This window comes from Polyodon spathula, chromosome 6, assembly GCF_017654505.1.
Source record: "Polyodon spathula isolate WHYD16114869_AA chromosome 6, ASM1765450v1, whole genome shotgun sequence".
Taxonomy (NCBI): domain Eukaryota; kingdom Metazoa; phylum Chordata; class Actinopteri; order Acipenseriformes; family Polyodontidae; genus Polyodon; species Polyodon spathula.
In genome coordinates, this window is record NC_054539.1 from 24,987,191 (window position 1) to 25,009,520 (window position 22,330).

At 37.7% G+C, this 22,330-nt stretch overlaps 1 protein-coding gene across 1 annotated transcript; it reads left to right on the forward strand.

The window, feature by feature from the left end:
* The first annotated feature begins 314 nt into the window (after positions 1 to 314).
* On the forward strand, positions 315 to 21,036 carry hao1 (hydroxyacid oxidase (glycolate oxidase) 1). The gene is made up of 8 exons (XM_041251565.1): positions 315 to 458; positions 3,639 to 3,790; positions 12,244 to 12,499; positions 14,652 to 14,827; positions 15,935 to 16,026; positions 16,514 to 16,672; positions 18,590 to 18,659; positions 20,686 to 21,036. Exons 1-8 carry the CDS (start codon positions 322 to 324, stop codon positions 20,754 to 20,756), a joined length of 1,113 nt encoding a protein of 370 aa, XP_041107499.1. The 5' UTR covers positions 315 to 321; the 3' UTR covers positions 20,757 to 21,036.
* The last annotated feature ends 1,294 nt before the right edge of the window (positions 21,037 to 22,330 follow it).

The following is a 22,330-nucleotide window of genomic DNA, read 5'->3' on the forward strand; positions in this document are numbered from 1 at the left end:
CTCACTGTATCATAGATGTTTCTATTTTTCCAGTGGATCCAACTGAAGGTCACGATACCTTACCATATTTCCTACTCGAGGGTCTTGTTAACATTTTCACAAAAAGAATATGAGTAGGCAGTCTGAAGAACTGAACATTTCGCTGCAACCCCTGTGAAAGCCATGGGATGAGCTGGGAGGGGTGGTTCTCAGAGGAATGTAAAATAAACATTAGTTTAAAAAGTAAAGAAAACTAACTATAAAGTTAATAATTCACAGAACAACTGAAAATGTTCAACAGTACTCAAGCTTAGTGCTTTTAGCTGCCATTTAACAGCAACAATGACAGAGAAGCCAGTTTGCCTCAACGATTTTGAAGAACATGCAAAGAGAATTCTACCCAAAGCAGTGTACGATTATTATCGTTCTGGAGCAGACGCGCAGCAGACATTAGCAGATAATGTGGCAGCATTCTCCAGGTACATTCAAATATTAATAAAAACACTGACTCTATACATTTTGTGTTAATTGTTAATAAGACAAATTATTTGAACAATTAGGAGATATTCACTTCTTGTTTTATTTAAGACTACATTTAAATGCAATGGCTGCTCTCTAGGAAACTCATTCCAGATAAATTGTTTTGGTATACACATGTTTGCATTTCTTGATGAACATTATGTAATAAAAAGGCCTAGCCTGATTCCAAAGAAAATGCAGGAGATGGTAAAAAAATACTTTTCACTACAAACTATTTCAATTACAAATCAGGGTAATATCTATAAGCAAGCAAAGTAAGCATAGGCCAGATGACCACAATATTACATTTTTCACAAAGACATTTAAAAAGAAAAATTCATTTTTTGCAAGATAATTGTATATAACCACATCAAGTAGTATACTTACAGTATCTGGGTTAGTGTGTTTTTTTACAGTAAATTACTATGAGGAGCTTTTGACTACCCTGCAATATTTGTGTATTTCACAAACATTTACTGTAAAGGTATTGTAAAGTGCACAGGGGAAGGCAGCAGTAGGTGACGTAATCACAAACAGAGGCATAAGCCCGATATACACTCCTTGCAAAGGAGCCGGCTCTATTGTACAGTGCTATCGGTGTTATGCTTTAGTCCGACATGCCCCGGGTTTGCTCCTGCCCTCCGCCTGTGTGTGGATTGCCTTGCCCTGCGTGATACACCTGCCTGTGTTAAACTATTTTGCTACAGTATGTTCAGTTTATCAAGACAATAATTAAGGATATTACAAATGTAAATCTGAATGAGACTACCAAGACAAGGGGTAAGCAGCCTGAGTTAACAGGGCCACACATGCAGACAGATTTTTTTTCTTACTTTTAATTACAACAGCATTAAATCCATCTTAAACGGTAGACTGCTACAATATTTTTTTTTTTTTTCTTTTAGTAATTCTATTTCAGTACTTTATTGATACAAAATTAAAAACATTAAAAAAAAATCTTACTGATTCTCTTATAGATGTGACTACAACTCTAAAAATGTTTAGTTTGGAATATTCTGAAGCTAACCGGAGCAGACCATTCCAGGCCTTCTCAAACTTTAAGCCAAAATTCCTTAAATAATAATAATAATAATAATAATAATAATAATAATAATAATAATAATAATAATAATATATGTTATAGCAACACAAATAATAAACAAATTAATAAAGTTAGTGTGTGTAAATAGCGCATAACTTAATTGCATTCCAAACAAGCTTAGTAGGTTTTTTGAGTGACTGGCTAAAGTGTAACTTTGTTGTAAATAATACATTATTTGTAGATCTAGTGATCTATAATTGTGGTTAAAAAACAATGAGAGGTACGCATTTTAAATTAGATCTATTATTTATTTATCACCTTATGCAAGAGACAATTAGCTTTCCTGCTCTCGCTGTATATGTGATGGGCACTAAATAAAGCATTTATTTTATTGCATTCCTATGAGAAATTTAATTTAATTTAATGACAGTGTTATACTGCATAGAAAAAGGTTTTAGGCCTGTAAAATTAAAGGTTTGAATATCACTGTAATGTAACACTGAGACAATATTCTAATATTCTTTCATTTTGAAGTAGCTGGAAAGCAAACACTAATGTGTACCATAGTACGGTAATAAAAATATCTCAGGAGTAAAATAAACCTGGTGCCTGTCAAATGACCTATTAAAGAAATGGGAAAAACACTGTTTTGTACAGTGTCTTAGATATTTCAGACTCCATTTATGTATTGGTTTCCTTTCTCTGTTTGCCACCAAATACATTTCAAGCAATTCTTGTTTGAATATTCAAATATTTATCCCAGCATGAAACAGAGAAATAAAGCAGGTTAGAAATCACTTCTATATATTTTTTTTATATGTATCAATCCCCTAAAGTCTCACAAGACAAGATCATTGGGCTATCCTCTTTCTAAATTGAGCACATAGCTATTTCTATTGCCACTACTGTATAACCTGATGTGTGGTGTTTACAGTGGTTACAAATAACAAAAGCTGCCCATTGTACCCACCTAAAAGTTTCTTGTATAGGTTGCAATTAATGAATCACGCCCAATCATAGGATGAAGATGACCTTTTCATTTGATTCCACAAGGTGTCAGTAGAGGCTCATGTGAAACCTCAAATCCACATACAATATATTCATCCAAACCCTGTAATCTAATCTATAGTCCTGAAATTATCATTTCCTTTCTTATAATTTTTATTAAGCATCCATTTGGCCAGTTATTTTGACACCTGTGTTTGACAATACCATTTAACAACTTTGTTTGTTACATATTTTCATTACGAAAAGCAAAAAAGAGCACTATTGGAACCATATAAATTCTAATGTTAAAATTTGCTCCATCAATGCTAGGCTTTGCTCCATTCCATTCAAAATTATAAACTGCTGCCATTTTACACCATATAAACTATATAGGTCAAATCTAAAACTCAGACAGTAAAAATGGAACGTTAATACATATGCTTTGGGAATGCAGCAAATTACAAGGTTCTGGTCAAAGGTAATACAAATGAACTTTCATCTTTACCTTTAAATAAAAGACAGAAAAGAATGAGATTGTTTTTACTGTCTACTGCTAAACGCTGCATCCTAATGAGATATCTAAAAAGACATGGTGAGTTATTTATTTATTTGTAATATGTATTTTTGATATATGCATATATTTTCTTTTTTTGTTGTTGTTGATGAAATCATATATAAGTTGTACTTGCTATGAACATTGTTTTACTGTTATATTATGTGTAAGAGCACTACTAAACTCCTTAATAAAGTTTTATTCTGAAAACTAAAAGAAGAAAAGAGCACTGAACTGACATTCTTACTTATCAGTGAGGTGAAATGATGTCATATGTGCAGGCCACCCAAGTGACATTAAAACCTGTAGAAGCGCAACAGTCATTGCAAAACCCACAAAATAAAATAAAAACAAAATACATGTAAGATTCGATTTAAGGTCAATCTTGGCTGGTTCCCGGCCTCAGTGTAGCACAAGACTTGAGTCCTCTACGTCTGTGCAGTTATGTATATGTGGATATGTTGTGATGGCCGTGAGGAAATATTCCTGATCACTAAATGTTATTTTACCCATTCCGGCTTTAAAGATTTTAAGATAATGTGTATTTTTGTTTTACAGATGGAGGCTGTATCCTCGGGTGCTCAGGGATGTGTCTCAGATAGATCTGTCAGTGTCAGTCCTGGGACAGAGAATCAGTATGCCTGTCTGTGTCGCTGCCACTGCCATGCAACGAATGGCACATCCCGATGGAGAAACTGCAACTGTGAGAGGTAGTTCTTTAAAATGGGGTTGACTAATGTTTTTGTCTGGTTTATGAAATATTGTATTAAATATCCCATTTTTGCCAAATATGCTGTGCGTCACACATGCAACTTCAGTGGTCTACTGGTATTCTAAAAATGCTCTGTTATATTCTGAATATCCCCTCTGTTTCCATGGTTCCTGGAAGATGTGCCTCTGGATGTAAACATTTTTGTTTTAAGTATTTTTTCAGCTTTACTAGCTTATAAAATGGTATTCTTGCAAGGCTAAATTGATACAACAAATGATTTGCCACTGTTTATGGCAATTTGCTCCTTCTTGATAAATGTTTACTTTGTTAACATTAGTGATGCACTGTAAAGCAGGAGAAGTTACATCATTGGGTTTTTTTATGGATCAGCCACCAGGTGGTGTTCTGGTACTTTGCAAGATGGTAGGAGGCTTATTGAAAACATATAAACCTTTGCATACATCACACAAAACAAATGCCATACAAAGTCCTACAGTGTCAGCTGTGCTCAAAGGCTACCCAGTAAGTACTATTATTTATATTTTCTGAGAATTGAGAAAACAAAATCCAGTATTTAAACACAGTTTTATCATGTTTAACTTGTTGGGAGCACATATTCTAGGCTAATAACTTTTAACAAATATTTTTCATAAATATCAATGCACAGTTAGATTCTCAAACTCCCTGTACCTATATTATGGGATGAAGTGTATTTGTTTACTGGGTCTGTTTCCAGACACAACACACAAATACTGCAGATGGTAAATAAGCTCTTGCTGTATGTTGTTAATGTATGCCTGCTAACACTTCATGTATGGCCAGTTTCAGGATACATATTTCAGTATACAACAAAAGCTTACTCAGTAACTTATTATAGGAACAGCAGAGATTTTATGTGCTGTTTGCATGCATATTAAATCATTATTTCCAGCTAGTTCTATTAGTGCATTGAAATTAAATGCATATTTTTTCACCTTTTTATAAGCAGTAACTGAAATTGCTTCACTATTCATGATTATTATAATAGGGTCCATTTTATGCTTACAGAGGCCTGTAATGTTTTTGGACCAATACATTTTTGAAATGTCCGTTCTTTCTTTTGGTGTTAACATACACAATCATGCCAGCACCAAAAACTACAGTATTAGTAAGAAAAGCTTGTTCTTATTAATTGAACAGATGAAAACAGTGTGAAAATGTTAACTGTTCCAATTCCTGTAGAAGCCCAGAGAGAGAAAACAATAAATTCCAATACATCCAAACCTCTTGTACTTGCAATTATATAATTTGAAATATAATTTTAATAATTGCAATTTGTGGTCATCATTTTCTGTTTTCTATGTGACCAGATGCTATAAATAGAACCTTTAGTGCATTTTTCATTTCCCTTTCCTGTAAAGGTATTCACAGTTATTTCATGGGACACCTGCAAAGGCGAAAGAGGAAAGGAGTGCTTGTGGGATTTGGGTGACAGTGTTAGTGACAAAGTCAAACAGACAGGACAAGTACCCTACTCTGAAGGACCACTAGCTGCTTGAGCGGTTGTGGCAAGTAGGGGACGACATGGATGGAGGACCCGTCCTGGAAGCTTGCCTGGTGGTAGGGAGACCAGGCTACCCCGGGGGGTACAGAAAGGTACCCGGACCTGGAAAGGAAAAAGATCTAGACAGGTCTCGTCCGTAGAACCGACCTCCATCAGGCGTGAGCCCCAAAGTGAGGGCCAGGCACCCGCTGGATGCCCGCGGAACCTGCAGGAAAATGAGAGAAGGTTAAGAGAATGGCATATAGATTAGAGCCTCGCTGAGGCTAAAGGGCTAAAGCGCACAAGCTGCAAAAGAATAGATGTGGCTGGGAGTCCCCTCTGACCTATGAGGAACCTGAATCACTCCCCCCTCCCCCCCACCACAAACGCTCCCCGCACCAGTGGGACAGGAAAGAACCGTATGCCGCACACATAAACGTGAACTGGAAAACAAAAAGGACATGGAGAGGTTAGTAGGGACAGACTGTGGATTGCAGGCTGTCCACGCTGTGGAGAGGAAACCCCCCCCCCCCCCCCCCCCAGCAGAAGGAAACCTCTGGTGGACTTGGCGGAGAGGGATCCCCCACTCTGGGCATGCTAACCAAGGATTGTTGGGCAGCTGCAATGTCTGAAGAAGTAGTCCTGATATAGGTCTCTACGGCAGAAGACCAACGTCCCAGGGATTTCATTGTGCATTGATTAACCCCTGCTCGTGCACCTGAGGTGGCAGCTCCGATCCGGAATGAATGAGGAGAATAGAACTGGGAAGGAAATCCGGCTCTTGTCAGGAGGGAGGAGAGGTGGGAAGAGAACCAGTTTCTAGAGATAATAGAACCTGAGTCGTCTGAGAACAGAGGATCTGAGGGAAGACAGCTCTTGGTTGCAAGATAGTAGGTTAAAGCAGAGCTGGGGCAGAGAGGAATGAATCTTTGACCTCAATGGAGTTGATCCACCTTGGAGGACCTCAGGATAAGGATAAAGTGATCAATGGGAAGCTGGGATAGGTCAGAGCTTCGCAAGCCAAGCTCTGGAAAGCTGGATGGAGAAAGAGCCGAGAATTCCGAACAACAAAGGAAGCCGAAGAAAGCATAGACACAGCACCTTCATGTTGGGGTCATCCGATGGATTAAAGCAGCCGTTCCTGAGCGAGAAGATTAGAAGTCGAAGGACGGTTGAGGATATTGGTAGCCTGGAAGGCACGGCTGCTGGGAGAGCTCTTTCCATGCTGCGGAAAGTCAGGCGCATAGCCAGGACGGACAGGAGCTGTGGAGCAGGGATGGACGAAAGACGGAACTGATGTTGAATGCTGGAGATGTAGGATAAAGGGAGGAGGTTTGAGGAGATCTGTAAGTAGGTAATGAATGCGAGGCAGTGGTCTAGGTTGCTGACTGAATAAAACATCCGGTTCTGGGTGAAGAATAGGAGGAATGTTGATCAGGTGGTGGAGCAGGCGGACCGGGTGGAAAGAGCTACAGCCTCAGACATGAACTGTCGTGTGTTGCAGAGGAGACTAGAGAGAGTTCAAATGAATGTCATGTCCTTGAAGGGGGAAGGAGGGGGGGGGCGGGGGACGAGAGTCTGCGTTGGGAACCAGGCTCCGGAACTTGAGGACCAATTGCTCCTTTAATGCGGCTAACGTCACTTCCAAGTACTGTTCCTTAGAGTAGCTATCCAGCATTCTTTCCTCACTGGGATGACAGTGAAGACGTGTCTTGGTCTGCTACCAAAGCTTCTTGCATCAAGTATAACTGTTTCAAGTTCAGCATATGTAGCTCTTGCAATCCAGCGAGAGCAGCGTGTAGCCTTTCCCAAACCTGCAGCGGTCTATCACCACCGTCACAGATAAGTGCAGATCCGGAGCCTAGTTTTCTCTTCTGCATGTCTGTCGAAGACCTAGGAACATGACATTTTTTTTTTTTTGAGGGGTGGATACAGAAAACTGCAGCGGCAGTTGATGTTCTTACTAAAGCTACTTGTTGATCTGTATTGAAGATGAGCAGATGGAACTACATTCATTGAGTATTCCAGTGTTGCAGCAAGGAGTACCACATCCTGATGTCCAGAGATGAGATGCCAAACATCCTATGTGTTGGTTAATACAGGATCGATCAGTGGTTTGCTACTGTCATGCCTGCTTGGAATGGAAAAGGTGAACTCACATTCAGAGATTTGGGTTTCACAACTCCAGTCATTCTCCTAATAGTGGAACTCCTTAACTCATAATCAAGACAGATTCCAGTCTCGTACCGCATCTCTCACCATGTATTAATGTTGTCGTATTTGAGAGGATGAGCAGACATGCTAGATGGGAATTAGCGTTAGCCTTGACTGTGGAAATGGCTGCCATGATCAGAGTATGGAGGAAAGCTGGAGTGTTAAAAGCTCTGGCAGGGGCTTTCTTACTTCTGAAAGATATATATATATATATATATATATATATATATATATATATATATATATATATATATATATATATATATATATATATATATATAGTTGAGGCAAGAGAGAAAGAATGCATGATATGAATGTTCTGACTTGGAATAATGCAAATTGTGAAATTGAAGTGTCCGAAGGGAGATAACCAGTTGGGTTTAGAGATTGAAAATACTTGGAAGTTGATAATGAGTTGTCAAATGTACTCCAGGATTTGTCGTGTGGGAGGCTGGTTTCGGATTGTCGGTGACCCAGGTGATTCCGAGGAAGGCACAATTAAGAGCATCTAAAATAGTCGCTTTTGAGAGCTAAGCGCCGTAGCCAACTGCTTTGACTGATTAATAGTGTCCGGCGTTGAGACCAGAGGAACTGCCCACCAGGGCGAAAAGATCAATGATTAGACACTTCCCGATATTTTGTGGGTTATTTTTTTTATATTTATTTAGTGGCGAGGAGCAGGTCTGTGTGCTGTGTAAAGGTTTGTATTAAGTAGTTGGTCCATCTGAGAAATATAAAGATATTTTGAGGAGAATCCGACGTGGAGGTTCCTGGAGCGCATGAAATCCAACCAAAACGAAAGACAAGAGCAGGAAATAGTGCACAACTTAAATAGGGAAGAGAGAGAGATTGACAGATGATACAGCCAGAGGGGATCCCCGGCACTGCGCAACCCCCACCCAGAAACCGGAGAGAGCACAATGCCAGTTACTAGAAGCAGCTGGGACAGCTGCTGATTCAACCCTGCCCGAAAGCGGATATACTGAAAATGCGGCCGCTAACTTTCCCCCAACTGAATACGATCAGAAAGGACAGAACGGTGTGGTCTTGGGATAACTGGCTGAAAGAGAGAGGAAAGCAGGTGAATGCCTTTTAGATGTCCCCTGAACTACATTTTAACCCCCCCTCTCCCCTCCCACATGCACAAAGACACTACACAAAAAGGCTTTGAACTTAACGTTAATATATATATATATATATATATATATATATATATATATATATATATATATATATATATATATATATATATAATGTTCAACAAAGTACAAAGATATCCAATGTTGCCACATTAGTATTATTATAGGAACTGTTGATTATATATATATATATATATATATATATATATATATATATATATATATATATATATATATATATATATATGAAAATTCTTCTTTGTCAATTACCCTAAGGACCTTTGTGTAAACATATGAATTTGACAGTATGAAGTGAAAAAAAAAATTCTAAAAACAAAATACATGTTTGATACCTCAGAAGAACAAACCTTCCCTTGTTATCTGCAGCCCAAAACTTGAGGCACAGAAAACTGATGCTTTCCATCCGTCCATCTGCCTTTCACACTCCATAACTCACGAACTAAGTAGGTTATGGAAGTCATTGTCACACACGAAAACTAAGGCATATGCAGTATAATTTTGTAGAAATTAACAGTTAGGTATGAACTTGGTCCCTATTGTGTGTGAAGTAAATCCGTGAATAGTAAATCCGTCTATAGAAGAAGTAGCACCTGACCCGACAGCCTTCGCTGGTTAAAGCTTTACATCTACAAAGAGGGAGAGAGCCCCTGATATTGCAAGCAGTGTTATGTAACAATGTACAAGAAATAACAATATAACACATCTAAATTGAAAAGTGTGACATGGATAGAATCAGTGTTCTATAAAAGTACAGTATCTATTATGACTTATGTTAAGTAATATTATAATTTTAAGTTATACATTTCATTTAACTGTCTGACATGTCTGTCTGTTTGTAACCCTCTGCATGGTGAACACTCATACTGCCTTGATTTTGTACCAGTTTGCACCAAACTTTTATTTTGTTATTCATTCCTAGCCTCCTATATACATGTTGAATAGCATTTGACTAACATCTGTAACTTACTATTACCATCTGTATTCGCCAGCAGTGGTTTTCATATAAGGTAATGGCTGCAGATACTGGAATACATGATTCTAGTTAAAGTTTATATTAGTAAATTCACCTGGTAATTTTGAAGTTGCTTTCATTGTTCTTATACTGTACATTTACTGTGATTGACCATGCTTTTTTGCATACAACAATGCTTTCATAAAATATACCTTGTAATGCCTTTCCTGTGGCTTATTAATCTATGGCCTGCACATTAGGAAACTTTGGCTGGTAGCAATATGAACAAGACTAACTTAAAAAGTAAGGTTCTGTACTGTATATAGGTGCCTGGACAAACGCTAGACAGTGTGCATGTGTTTGTGTGTAAATGAAGTGGCGAGCGGTCATATATGATGATTCCTTTAAAGCAGATATTATAAACTCTGGGACCAGGGCTCCCCCTACATCTTTGTTTGTGCTGTCACTTAAAGAGCAGTTTTTCAAACAGTTCACTCACATTCTGCCTTTATCCTGTTTCAGCATTGGTACTAATACAGTAACCATTGTCATTTAACTTTTCAGTAATTAAAATAATTTCATTCATGCGTTGGCCATGTTGACATTTTATATGTATTATAACTTTATTGTGTTTTTTTTAACCAAAATAAAGAGGGAACATTGTAAAGATGGACAGTCGCTGTATGAAAATATTGTATTAATTTAGTATCCAACTTTTTCACAGGCTAATATCTCTAAGACCACTTCAGATACTTTGCATTTCCAGTGTATGGAAACAGTCATATTGTGGTCATGTGACTTTTTGGTTCCAGGTGATAAGACCTAATGCTTTGAGATACTCACTTCATACTCAATACACAACTGTATTCTTTGATTTTGTAGGTCAAGTTTGGTTGTGGGTATCAAACCTAGACCCTTTCCTGTCAATAAGTTTACAACACTGCTGTTGCTTTATATCTCAGACCATGTGAGATAATGACATTATATTTGCAAAGTTCTATTAACATGTCATGGTGAAATTTACATTCACCTTTCATAATATAACTGCCATTTTCAGATCATATAAGTTTCTGGGGTATAGAGACAGTATACTTTATTGACTCATTGGGGTCTAGTTTAATGATCTAAACATTGACAAATCTAAATTAGATTTAGCCTGTCTCCGGCAAAGAGAACACCCCTCGCGTAACAAGCGATGTGTCCTTATAGGCGAAGTAGAGCGACCAGAATTATTCCGGGTTTAAAAGGCATGTCATATGCAGACAGGCTAAAAGAATTGAATCTGTTCAGTCTTGAACAAAGACGACTATGCGGCGATCTGATTCAAGCATTCAAAATTCTAAAAGGTATTGACAGTGTCGATCCAATTCACTTTTTCCCTACCTGAAAAAATAAACAAGGACCAGGGGTCACAAATGGAGATTAGACAAAGGGGCATTCAGAACAGAAAATAGGAGGCACTTTTTTACACAGAGAATTGTGGAAGTCTGGAACCAACTCCCCAGTAATGTTGTTGAAGCTGACACCCTGGGATTTTTCAAGAAGCTGTTTGATGAGATTCTGGGCTCAATAAGCTACTAAAAACCAAACGAGCAAGATGGGCTGAAACTTTCTTATGTTCTAAGTGTTTTCTAAGACGGAGTTAGCCACCAGACACAATATGAATCAATACAATAATAAATACACATGTATTACTTGTCATGACGCATCTGCATCAATATATGAAATGAACTGAATAAGTAAAAGCAAATCAATAGGCAAGTGTATGTAAATAAACTATAATAATAAAGTAACGGACAAACTAATGTTCATAAAACTAAAGCAAAACAACATGTTCAAAAAAGCTTAAATTGCTATGTACTAGGAAATTAGCTGGCAGGTGTGTTTCGGGCTATCACAATGGCAGAGGCAAAACTAATGGCTGTTACTTAGGGTTAACTTAATGTTAATAAATTAACTGTCAAACTAAATTAACACAGCACCCCTACACATGTTACAAAATACAGCAGCAATATACAAAACATGCACATTATTTAAAAGAATGGTGAAGCACCTAACCAAAACGGGAAACACCAAATCACTATCAGTGCCAAGAAGGTGTTCTTTTAAGCCAAGTTCCTGTACCTTTAGGTGGAGCATTTGCAATGGTTGAACTATTCTGTTATGAGGTGTTCCTATAAAAGGAGACTACCGTACCACATTACCTCTATATTAATATGGTTTTGCCCCAGGGGTGATTTATTGATCAACTTACTACATATCATTACTACATACAATACAAATACAAAAAGGGATATACATTTTAGGTGTTAACAGTGCATTTACAGTTGGCACACAGCTGTATTCTGTACTTCAGAAAAGTTCCATTTAAGGTGTTGACCAGTAAAAATTCACCTGTTTTCTTCTAAGACATGGTCATATTAATGATACAGATATTTTCACATTTAACTTTCTTTACAAACAGATATGCCGTTGTTTTGGTTAACTAGTTTTATAATTTTGTGATCTTAGGATACCATATCCCTGGTAATTAAAAGAAACAGTAAAGTGCATGATATGTTTACATTTGGTATTGGATCTTAATCTGTTTTGTCATTTTGCAGCATGCCAGTCGGCTGGTACTGGAATGATGATCAGCTCCTGGGCCACCTCCTCTATAGAAGAAGTTGCAGAGTCAGCACCTGACAGCCTTCGCTGGTTACAGCTTTACATCTACAAAGACAGAGAACTGACCAAGTCTCTGGTATTACGAGCGGAGAAGGCAGGGTATAAAGGGATCTTTGTCACTGTGGATACACCATACTTAGGGAAGCGGCAAAATGATGTGCGCAACAGATTTATGCTTCCTTCTCATCTCAGGTACATTCCAAAAACCTTACCAGTTGTGTTGCCAATGCCTTAAGGACTCTCTAGAATACAAAAATGATATTTTGTAGAAACCAGCATGACCAGTTGAAAACTAGCAAAATATGGTCTCTGATCAGGATAAACTTGTGCTGGTTAGATCTAGAATCTCCAACAGGGCATCCGTTTTAAAATTTGTAAATAAACATATCCAGGTGTAATTGTTAATTTCCTTTTCGATTGGCCAACATGCAGTTGCTGAAAATGGCCAGGATTTTCCACTTTACCTATTAAGGTGTAGAAAATTCCACTTAAAAATAGGGCCCACTTTCACTTTGACTTGTATGACTACTTCATGTGGTATAAACAACACAGCAGTTTCTTATGCAATATTTTGCATATGGTGTTAAACAGTGGGCAACCTGTGATGTACAGTAGAGCTGTAGTTTAAAAAAAAAAAATTGTGAAGAAGTGATTTACACCTTTCCTGTTATAAGAATATCAGAATAGAGGAGCAAAAAAGTGTTTTCATGAGGATTCCCGCTGATTTACTAAAGCTCTCAGAGTAATAAATTGAACACACAAACCTTGTCTGGAATCGTACTTGTTTGGAATATAAACCAAACTGAACATCTGCAGAATTGTTTACTGTATTTATGGAAATACAGAAAACCTGCTGAACATAGAAGCTCACATCACATATTATTGGGTACTGTGGAGTTTGGTTCAAATCTTACCAGAATATCTGTACATTTACTGGTAAATGCAGCATTTATTATAAATAAAACTCCTCACCTGTCCATTAGCATCAGGCAATATCTAAAATTCCCATTTTATCAGATTAACTCAACTCTCCTCTGCTCTGTTCTAATTCTCCTTGATCTTGCTGCTGCCTTTGAGCCAGTCGACCATTCTATTCTCCTGTCCTCCCTCGCTGATGTGGGACTCTCCGGCACTGCTCTTGCCTGGTTCCCCAACTTCTCCAATCATATGTACCGGGTGTCCTGACGTGCCACAATGAAATCGCTGGAAATTGGGCACATTTTGTGTTTTTCCGGGTGTGTGGTGTAAAACCGAGGTCCCAGCAGTTGTTGTTTATCTCCTAGTACAGCGCCAATGGGGCGTTTCAGTAGCCGAAAGCGAAAGACTGGCAGTAACGTTTCCCATGTTATGTGTTTCTGGGAGCTCATTAAATTACCCCTTGCATGTTTAAATTAGTTACAAATAAAATAACAATTTCTTTGTGTACTTGCAACATTTTTATTAAATATGCATTCACTTTTTAAACAATGAAAATATGCACGTTTCACATGATCGAGAACTGCATGTGATGACACTTGTCTTCATCCGTTTGCATGTGAAATAAAAGGCACACATACACTTGTTAATTGTTACATTTAGACCGTTACACAAAAATAAACAACGGCTGGAAAATGAAGAAATATTTGATACTATTTTTGTACTTTTAACTAAGTAAAAATAACAAGCTTCTTTTATTATTGTCTACAAATCCTGAACTGTCCGTTGTGTAGTGAATGGTCTAATCGACACTGCACTAGTACACAGTATCCAAATTGCTATCCAGATGTGGCAGCATATATGTGTTGTTGTACTTATTATAGGGATGCATTTTGGCATTTGGTGTCATATAACCTAACGCGATGAACTTATTGGTTGTCGAGTTCCTGTGAGCGGAATCGCACTGCAACATATTTAACATATTGATTGAAATCGCATCGCAAAGCATAACACACTGTCTGATGCGACTGAAAAATCGTGTCTCTATTGATTGCATCGGGCAGAGTGTCCAGGGCTTTAGTTACTTTGGATTTTAACCCTATAATGTCCAAACAGAAAGAAAAAAATGTGCACTATTAAATAAAAAAAAAAAAAAAAAAAAAAAAAAAAAAAAAAAAAAAAAAAACACTATTAGTTGAATAATTGGTTCAATTAATCTGTTAAACGGAACAGCCCTAATATGAAAGTAGTATTCCTATAAATCAATTTCTAAACGTTCTATAACACCAATGGTTTTTTTGCTCAGAACCTTATGAGTAGCATGAACCTCTAAACCTTACAGGTATCTTTCTCTTGGCTTCTGATATGAACGTTATAACGTGGCAACATCTGTGTAATTTTTTTTTTTTTTTTTTTTTTTTTTTTTCAGGATGGCCAACTTTAAGTCTCCCGATATGTCTTTTTCTTCAAAGAACGGTTATGGAGAAGATAGTGGGCTTGCTGTATATGTGGCCCAGGCTATTGACCCCACTCTGAAGTGGGAAGACATTGCATGGCTGAAAAAACTGACTAAGCTTCCAATTGTTGTCAAAGGCATTCTGAGAGGTCAGTATTTGAGTCAAATTAAATCTGATGGACTGAATTTCTGGTTCCAAAAGTAGCAAACAAACCAAAGACAGGATGTTTTCATCATCTAAAGTTTAAGATGCATAGAAAGCATATATTTGTGGGAGACTGTCAATCAAACAAATGTACATTGCTGCCCCAGACCCCACTTAATGATTGGCACCCTCTGTTAAATGAATATCTAAGGGTGGCTGTGCTGAAGTTTTCCATTAATGCCAGTAAAAAGCATGGTTACTGTTCTGAGAATTCTGTAGAAAAAATGTTAAGAAAATACAAAATACTGTGTACAGTAGCATGCACTTTCAATTATAGTTTTTACTTGCTTGAAAACTTTCCATTAAGGACAGCCAAGCTTTTTTTTTTTCCATTTCCTGGAAAAGCAGGGATGAATAAAACGTGTCATCGTATTGCCTTTATCAGGTACATGATGGTGCTGCTCAAGTCCAGTACTGTTAAGCTGAGCTATACTTTCCTTTTTCTCTAATTTCTGCCTGTCAGGAAATAATAGCCTTTGGAAATGGATATTTCATCCTTAAATATTGAAAATGTTCAAAAGACCCTGCAGACAAAACAGCTACTGTAGTACAACTACTATTACATAGCAATACAGGCTGCCAGCAGCAGTATTTTACCTTTCACTGTTTACTGTGAACTTTCTGAGTAGCTGAAGAAGGGAAATGAAAAACACACTTATTCAGTTTAATTTAGGAATTATGTAACATGGTTATAAAAACATACATTTTCCAGAGATCCAGTTCTGGGCAGCTTCTGTAAGTAACTGACCAATTGCAGTTAATGCTAAATGCAAATTACATGCTGCTACATGGTGCTTTTCTTAATTTTCCTAATTTTATCCAACTGTAATGACATCACCATGATGCTATGTCAAAAGTGACACGGTTGTGTTTTACCGTACGTAAGATTAAAAGATGTTCAATGGCATTGGGTAACAGGCATCAACTGCAGTTTTTTTTTTCTTCTTTTTGTGTTGACTCATTTGGTAACTCACATGATTAAAAAAATATTTTCACAGATGTGATGTCCTTGATGATAATTCCTGAAACGCTAAATCTTTCTGTCTTTCAGCTGATGATGCTCAGGAGGCTGTTAAATATGGTGTTGATGGAATACTGGTGTCAAACCATGGGGCACGGCAGCTGGATTGTGTGCCAGCAACTGTAAGTGTTGTGAAACCACAGAAAAAAAACTCATTTACAAGAGTGAGCATTCAGTCAGCAGTGCAGGCAATGTATTTACACCCAGACCTGTACTTTACTTGATGTTTTCTTTTAAGGTTTTCAGGTTTGCGCTCATCTGCTAGACAAATTCTGGCAAATCCCTTGATCCGCTGCATTTAGTCCTACCTTTGTGTTACTTGCATTGCAAACAAAAAAGCAAAAGCAATTAAAATTGGTTAAAAGCCAGTCACTTTTATTTTGTACAATTATCTGGACCAAGTCATGAAAGAGAAATATGCAGGATGTGATGCAAAGTTATCCAAATATTAATTATTATTATTTGCTCTTAAAAACAATAAACCAGTTGGACCACCTACATGTGCTGTAAGTCAATGTCTGAAAAGCTTGAACAGCAATAAGGAGAAACATAAATCTCTCTAATATAAAACTTGTTTGTGTGTGTGTGTGTTTTACTCTGTCTGATTAGATTGATGTCCTCTCGGAAATAGTAGAGGCAGTTGAAGGGAGAGCTGAAGTTTTTCTGGATGGAGGGGTGCGTAAAGGCACAGATGTCATTAAAGCATTGGCACTGGGTGCTAAAGCAGTGTTTGTTGGACGCCCTGTCCTATGGGGGCTGGCCTACCAGGTATTATGTCAACCAAGCTTAAACAATATATGATAACTGAAGTTTCAAAACATGACCTTATACTTGAACAGTTAAGCCTGATAAGATGTTTGGTAGTATCAGTTTTATTGTGATTTTTTTTTTTTTTTATATCAGTTTTTTATTTGGAAATGGGAAATACAATACAATAAAACAAAACAACAAAACATTCCCGTTTTCACCCCTTCCACTCCACCTCCCCTTCTCCCCAGGTGGCAAACCCCCTCCCACCCCCTCCTCCCTACACAAGATCCTGAGAATTCACATCAGACATTGACAGCTGAGGACTGGTTTATCACCAATTTAATGTTATCTACAGGCCACGCCCCAGGCCTGTACAGTCCCCTCCCTGGCCCCATAAACCCGAGCGATAGAAAGCTCCATATAAATAATGTCAAGGAATGCAAGGGTGCATTGATGCCAGGGCAGGGAATGCAGAGGCTGCCAGCACAGGGCTATCATTTTCTTAGTTAAGTCCAGCGAGCCAAATTCGTTTTTGCCATGGAGACAGATCCAGTGATGAATCATCATTTAACAAAAGGACTAAAGGGGAACAAGGAATAGTTTTCCCAAGTATATTTGAGAACTTTGAACATGCTCTATCCCAGAATGCAGCCACATCTGGACATTCCCAAATCATATGAAAAAAGTGCCCATTGCACCCTGAGGACAAAGCACATACAATGGGGTATTAGTGAGTTTCATTTGGAATCGTCTCCGAGGGGTTAGATACAGTGGCTTTCAAAAGTATTCACCCCCCTTTTCCGCATTATATTGTGTTACAACATGGAATCAAAATGTATTAGGAGTTTTTGCCACTGATCAACACAAAAAAAGTCCATAATGTCAAACTGAAAAATAAAATCTACAAATTGTTCTAAATTAGTTAAAAATGCAAAACAGAAAATAATTGATGCATTAGTATTCACCCCCTTGTCAATATTTGGTAGAGGCACGTTTTGCAGCAATTACAGCCATGAGTCTATTTGGATAAGTCTCTACCAGCTTTGCACATCTGGACACTGCAATTTTTTCCCATTCTTTACAAAATTGCTCAAGGTCCCTCAAGTTGGATGGGGACCTTTGGTGAACAGCAATTTTCAACTCTTTCCACATATTCTCAATTGGACTGAGGTCCGGGCTTTGACTGGGCCACTCCAAGACATTGATCTTTTTGTTTTTAAGCCACTCCAGTGTGGTTTTGGCTGTATGTTTGGGGTCATTGTCCTGCTGGAAGATGAGTCTTCTCCCGAGTACCAGGTTTCTTGCAGACTTCAGCAGGTTTTCATCCAGGATTTCTCTGTACTTTGCTGCATCCATTTTGCCCTCTATCTTCACGAGCTTTCCAGGCCCTGAGCCAGAGAAGCATCCCCATAGCATGATGCTGCCGCCACCTTGCTTCAAGGTAGGGATGGTGTTTTCAGGATGTTGTGCGGTGCTAGGCTTGCGCCAAACATAGTGTTTAGCATTGAGGCCAAAAAGCTCTATTTTGGTCTCATCAGACCATAGAATCTTCTTCCACTTGGTCTCAGAGTATCCCAAATGCCTTCTGGAAAACTCTAGCCAAGATTTGATGTGAGTATTTTTCAACAATGGCTTTCTTTTTGCCACTCTCCCATAAAGGACAGTTTTGTGAAGCACCCTGGCTATTGTTGCCATATGCACAGTGTCTCCCAGCTCAGAATACTTTTGAGAGCCACTGTATATTCTGTGAATAAAATTGAAATGGATCAGCTGGTGATTACGGTTTTTGGAAGCACAGTATAGATTATCCCAAACAGTATCCCAGCAAATGTCCACATTTGGTAAATAATTTCTTAATTGTTGATGTAACCATTTTAACCCCAAATTTAGAAATATGTTAACCTTTTTTTGCACTCCTTCTTGCCTTATTAACAGGGAGAAAATGGAGTGAATGAAGTTCTTCAGTTGCTTAGACAAGAACTTATCTTGGCAGTCGCTCTTACTGGTAAGCTTTCTGGCTTTTCCATTTGCCGTTTTCAAACTGCAATGATTTCTTATTACTTATCACCTGTGAGAGGCCTCAGAATGATACACAGTCAGGTTTCAAAGAAAAGGTGCAACCATGCTGATTTACACACTGTCAAAAACTGCACAAAAACAAAAATTTTGTCACTATAAAACACACTATTTACAATTGACAGGTCCTGAGAGGAGATATTAATAATAAGTACTAGTCCTTTAAATACCACAGTCCCGTGCTTGACCAGTCATCAGCAGCCGTAAGGCAGGAAACAGCTCTGCTTAGTCTGACAACAAAAAAACACAGAAAAGTTAGAGAGGCTGCCCCTTTTGTACACCTTGGCTCCGCCCTGTCCCTGATTACCTGGGCTTGGAACCAGGTGTACCTCGTTCCCCTCCAGCAGCCTCTTAGCAGGCTGACTCCTAGAGAATATTAACCCTGTAGCTGCCAGTGCTTGCTGGTGGGAGGTGAGCTTTTCAGTGCAGGAACTCCAACAGTGAGTTTCATTTGGAATTGTCTCTGAGGGGTTAGATACAGTAGCTCTCAAAAGTATTCACCCCCCTTTTCTACATTATATTGTGTTACAACATGGAATCAAAATGTATTTAAATTAGGAGTTTTTGCCACTGATCACCACCATTTCTGCCTCTACAGCCTGTTTAACAATTTAGTTTAACTTTATAATATATTAAAAAGTCATAGATCTGAAAGTTTAGTAACTTGAATTTTTTGGTTACATTTAGTGACCACTGCTAGACAGGTTAAAGCTTTGAGACTAGGCCAAGTATTTATAAAAAGTAAAAAGAGGGCAGTCTTCTCATAAACAATAATCATACTCATTGCAGTGCTCCCTCATATTAGGCAGCCCTTTATGCTGCAAAACTATTTATAAGTTGGTATTGGTCAGGGCACCCATTTGCCACATAATGACACTCCACTACTTTTTGTTAGAAGGCAGAATACACATATAACTCACTTAACAGTTGCCCCTTACTATAGCATCATAGGAGGCTGTGTGGTCCAGTGGTTAAAAAAAAAAAAGGTTTGTAACCAGGAGATCCCTGGTTCAAATCCCAGTTCGGCCACTGACTCATTGTGTGACCCTGAGCAAGTCACTTAACCATCTTGTGCTCTGTCTTTCAGGTGAGACATTGTTGCAAGTGACTCTGCAGCTGATGCATAGTTCACACACCCTAGCCTTGTATCTTGTAAAGTGCTTTGTGGTGGTGGTCCACTATGAAAGGCGCTATATAGAGATTATTATTATTATAAACAGCATAACTGTAGTTCAGAACAACTGTAGTGCTGGGGCTAAGCTGGATCCAAAAGTTTTTTTTTTTCTTTTTTTTTTTTTTTTTTTTTTAATAGCACAATTATTTCCAGCAATGAATGGTCTACTGTATTATAAAAAGAACACAACCTTCTGTTTCATTTGTTTTTTTAACTTAATGTACTTTGTGTTTATGAAGGAGAACTGCTGTATTATAACACTGATCCATAATCCCTCACTCAAAATTGTTGACCATCATGCATTTTTCTGGGTGAAGTCATCAGTGATTTAGACCAGAGCTTTTATGAGGTTATACTTTACATGTCTGAGTAACTTTACTTTGTTAGTTATTAAATTCCAGATTTGCAAAATTCACATTATTTAGTGTCTGTACCAATAATGGTGTAACTCTAAAGTAAACCCAGATGGCCCCAGACCAGTTCTTGGTATTACTGCCATGGAATTTGGCACACTTCACTCTATTATAAGAGAACGGGGACTGAAACAACATTGAAGCTGAATTGCCTTGTCATTCCTGTAGTGTGGTTTCTTCCAAGTCACAGGATAGACACATTAGCCAAGCTATTTGGAGGTTCCTTGCATTACATGTGCCTGAGACAAGCCTGTAGAGACCCAGTTATTCTAAGTGCCTTTGATCTCCCTTCTTTGTAACTGTTACAATGACTTATGTCAGTATGTCAAGCTGATTTGGTTTCATGGTGTTTAACTCCTTTTTTTTAGGATGTCGCACAGTGAATGAAATTGACAAGTCCATTGTGAGGAAATTTCCTTCATTTGCTTCAAGGATCTAGGACAAGGAATGCATTTTTTACAGAAATTCTGTACAGAGTACATAATACATTATTGAGCTTCAATGTAGCTAATGTTCTGTACATACAAGTGTTCTGTACACTGTCAAACACTTAAGTATAAACCTATTGAAACACAAGAATGGGAATGGACCTATTCAAAGATTGAAATATATACTGTAATAAAATTATGGAGATAAACAAACAACAATTGCCTTGCATTGAAAACTCATCATTTGTTCAAACAAGCTTCAACATGTTCCACTACTTTCAAAATAAAAATATGTTTGCTTTCATAGAAATCTTCTTGTGCCTCTTCTGTTTGCCAACATTCAGTTTTTTACTGATCTGTGATCAATAGTATTTATTTTACTTAGGCCCGCACTCCACATTGAAATGTTTTAAATATTATTTTTACTTGCTGGTCATTTGGATAAGAACGCCTATTTGAGAATAGGCGCTAATTGGCCACTTTGAAATCACTGATGGAGAACTTCTTGGGTTTTATATATATAAAGATATATATAGATATAGATTCACTCAGATCTTTTACAGTGGTTGAATTCTGATCTCCACACTGAAATTCTTAAAGTTGAAAGCTTTGCCCAGCATGTCCAGCAGAACAGACCAGCCTCATGTGTAGATTTTGCATTTGATCTCCATATATTCAAATGCTGTGAATGTTTAATTTTAAACAGGTTACAACAAGCTCTAAATATAAAAAATATTTTAAAAAAATTACAAATAAACATATTGATTTAAATGAACTAATGCACACCACAGGCGAAGTCAACAATGCAAGATTTTTATTCTGTTTATAAGCTTCAATTTGTTTTCGTTCAGTTCGTGTCCGGTATTCATTGGCCTTAATTGTTTATTACAGCATTACCTAATTGAGTAGGTATGTTAATTGTTGTGCATTCGAATGAATCCAGAAATATAAAAGTATAGCTTGCCTGCAAAACAAATGCCATCAGATTTTTTTTTTTTTTCATTTATAGCCACTGGCAAAAAGCCCTGTATTATATCACTCACAGTGCTTGTCCTTTCTCTTCTTGTATAATGCTGGTAGCTTGGCATTTAGCAGAAAAAATCCCTGACATTAAGGATAGACCAGTTTCATACAGGTAGCCTCTGTATGATTTAACCCTTTTTTCTTTATGAAAACATGATGGGATGGCCACTGAGAAATACATGATTTTTCCCAGTCAAATTAGTACTGCAAAAATCATGAAAAAAAAACAAACAGAAAAACTATAAATGCATTTTTTTTTTTTTAACGCAATCATTTTCTAATAGCAATATAACCCATAATAAGAGGGCTTTACCATCTCATTTTGTTAAATGCCTGATCGAAGGTCACCTTCGATCAGGCATTTAACAGCATGAGGAAGACCTTACCAGACAGTAAAGCCCTCTTCAGTTCCATTGTTTAAATCATAGAATATGATTTTGAATACATATTGCAAAGGCTGTCTAAAAGTGAGTGGTCTATGTCAATAATATGGTCAGAAGTTAAAAGAATTTGCACTGAAACGGATTGTATTCACTGGAAACCACGTGTAATGGAACTTTAA

Coding starts and splice junctions, on each gene's coding strand:
- hao1 (XM_041251565.1), top strand. CDS start 322: ATGACAGAGAAGCCAGTTTGCCTCAACGATTTTGAAGAACATGCAAAG. Junction 3,791..12,243: donor AGAAACTGCAACTGTGAGAG/GTAGTTCTTTAA, acceptor GTCATTTTGCAG/CATGCCAGTCGGCTGGTACT. Junction 12,500..14,651: donor ATGCTTCCTTCTCATCTCAG/GTACATTCCAAA, acceptor TTTTTTTTTCAG/GATGGCCAACTTTAAGTCTC.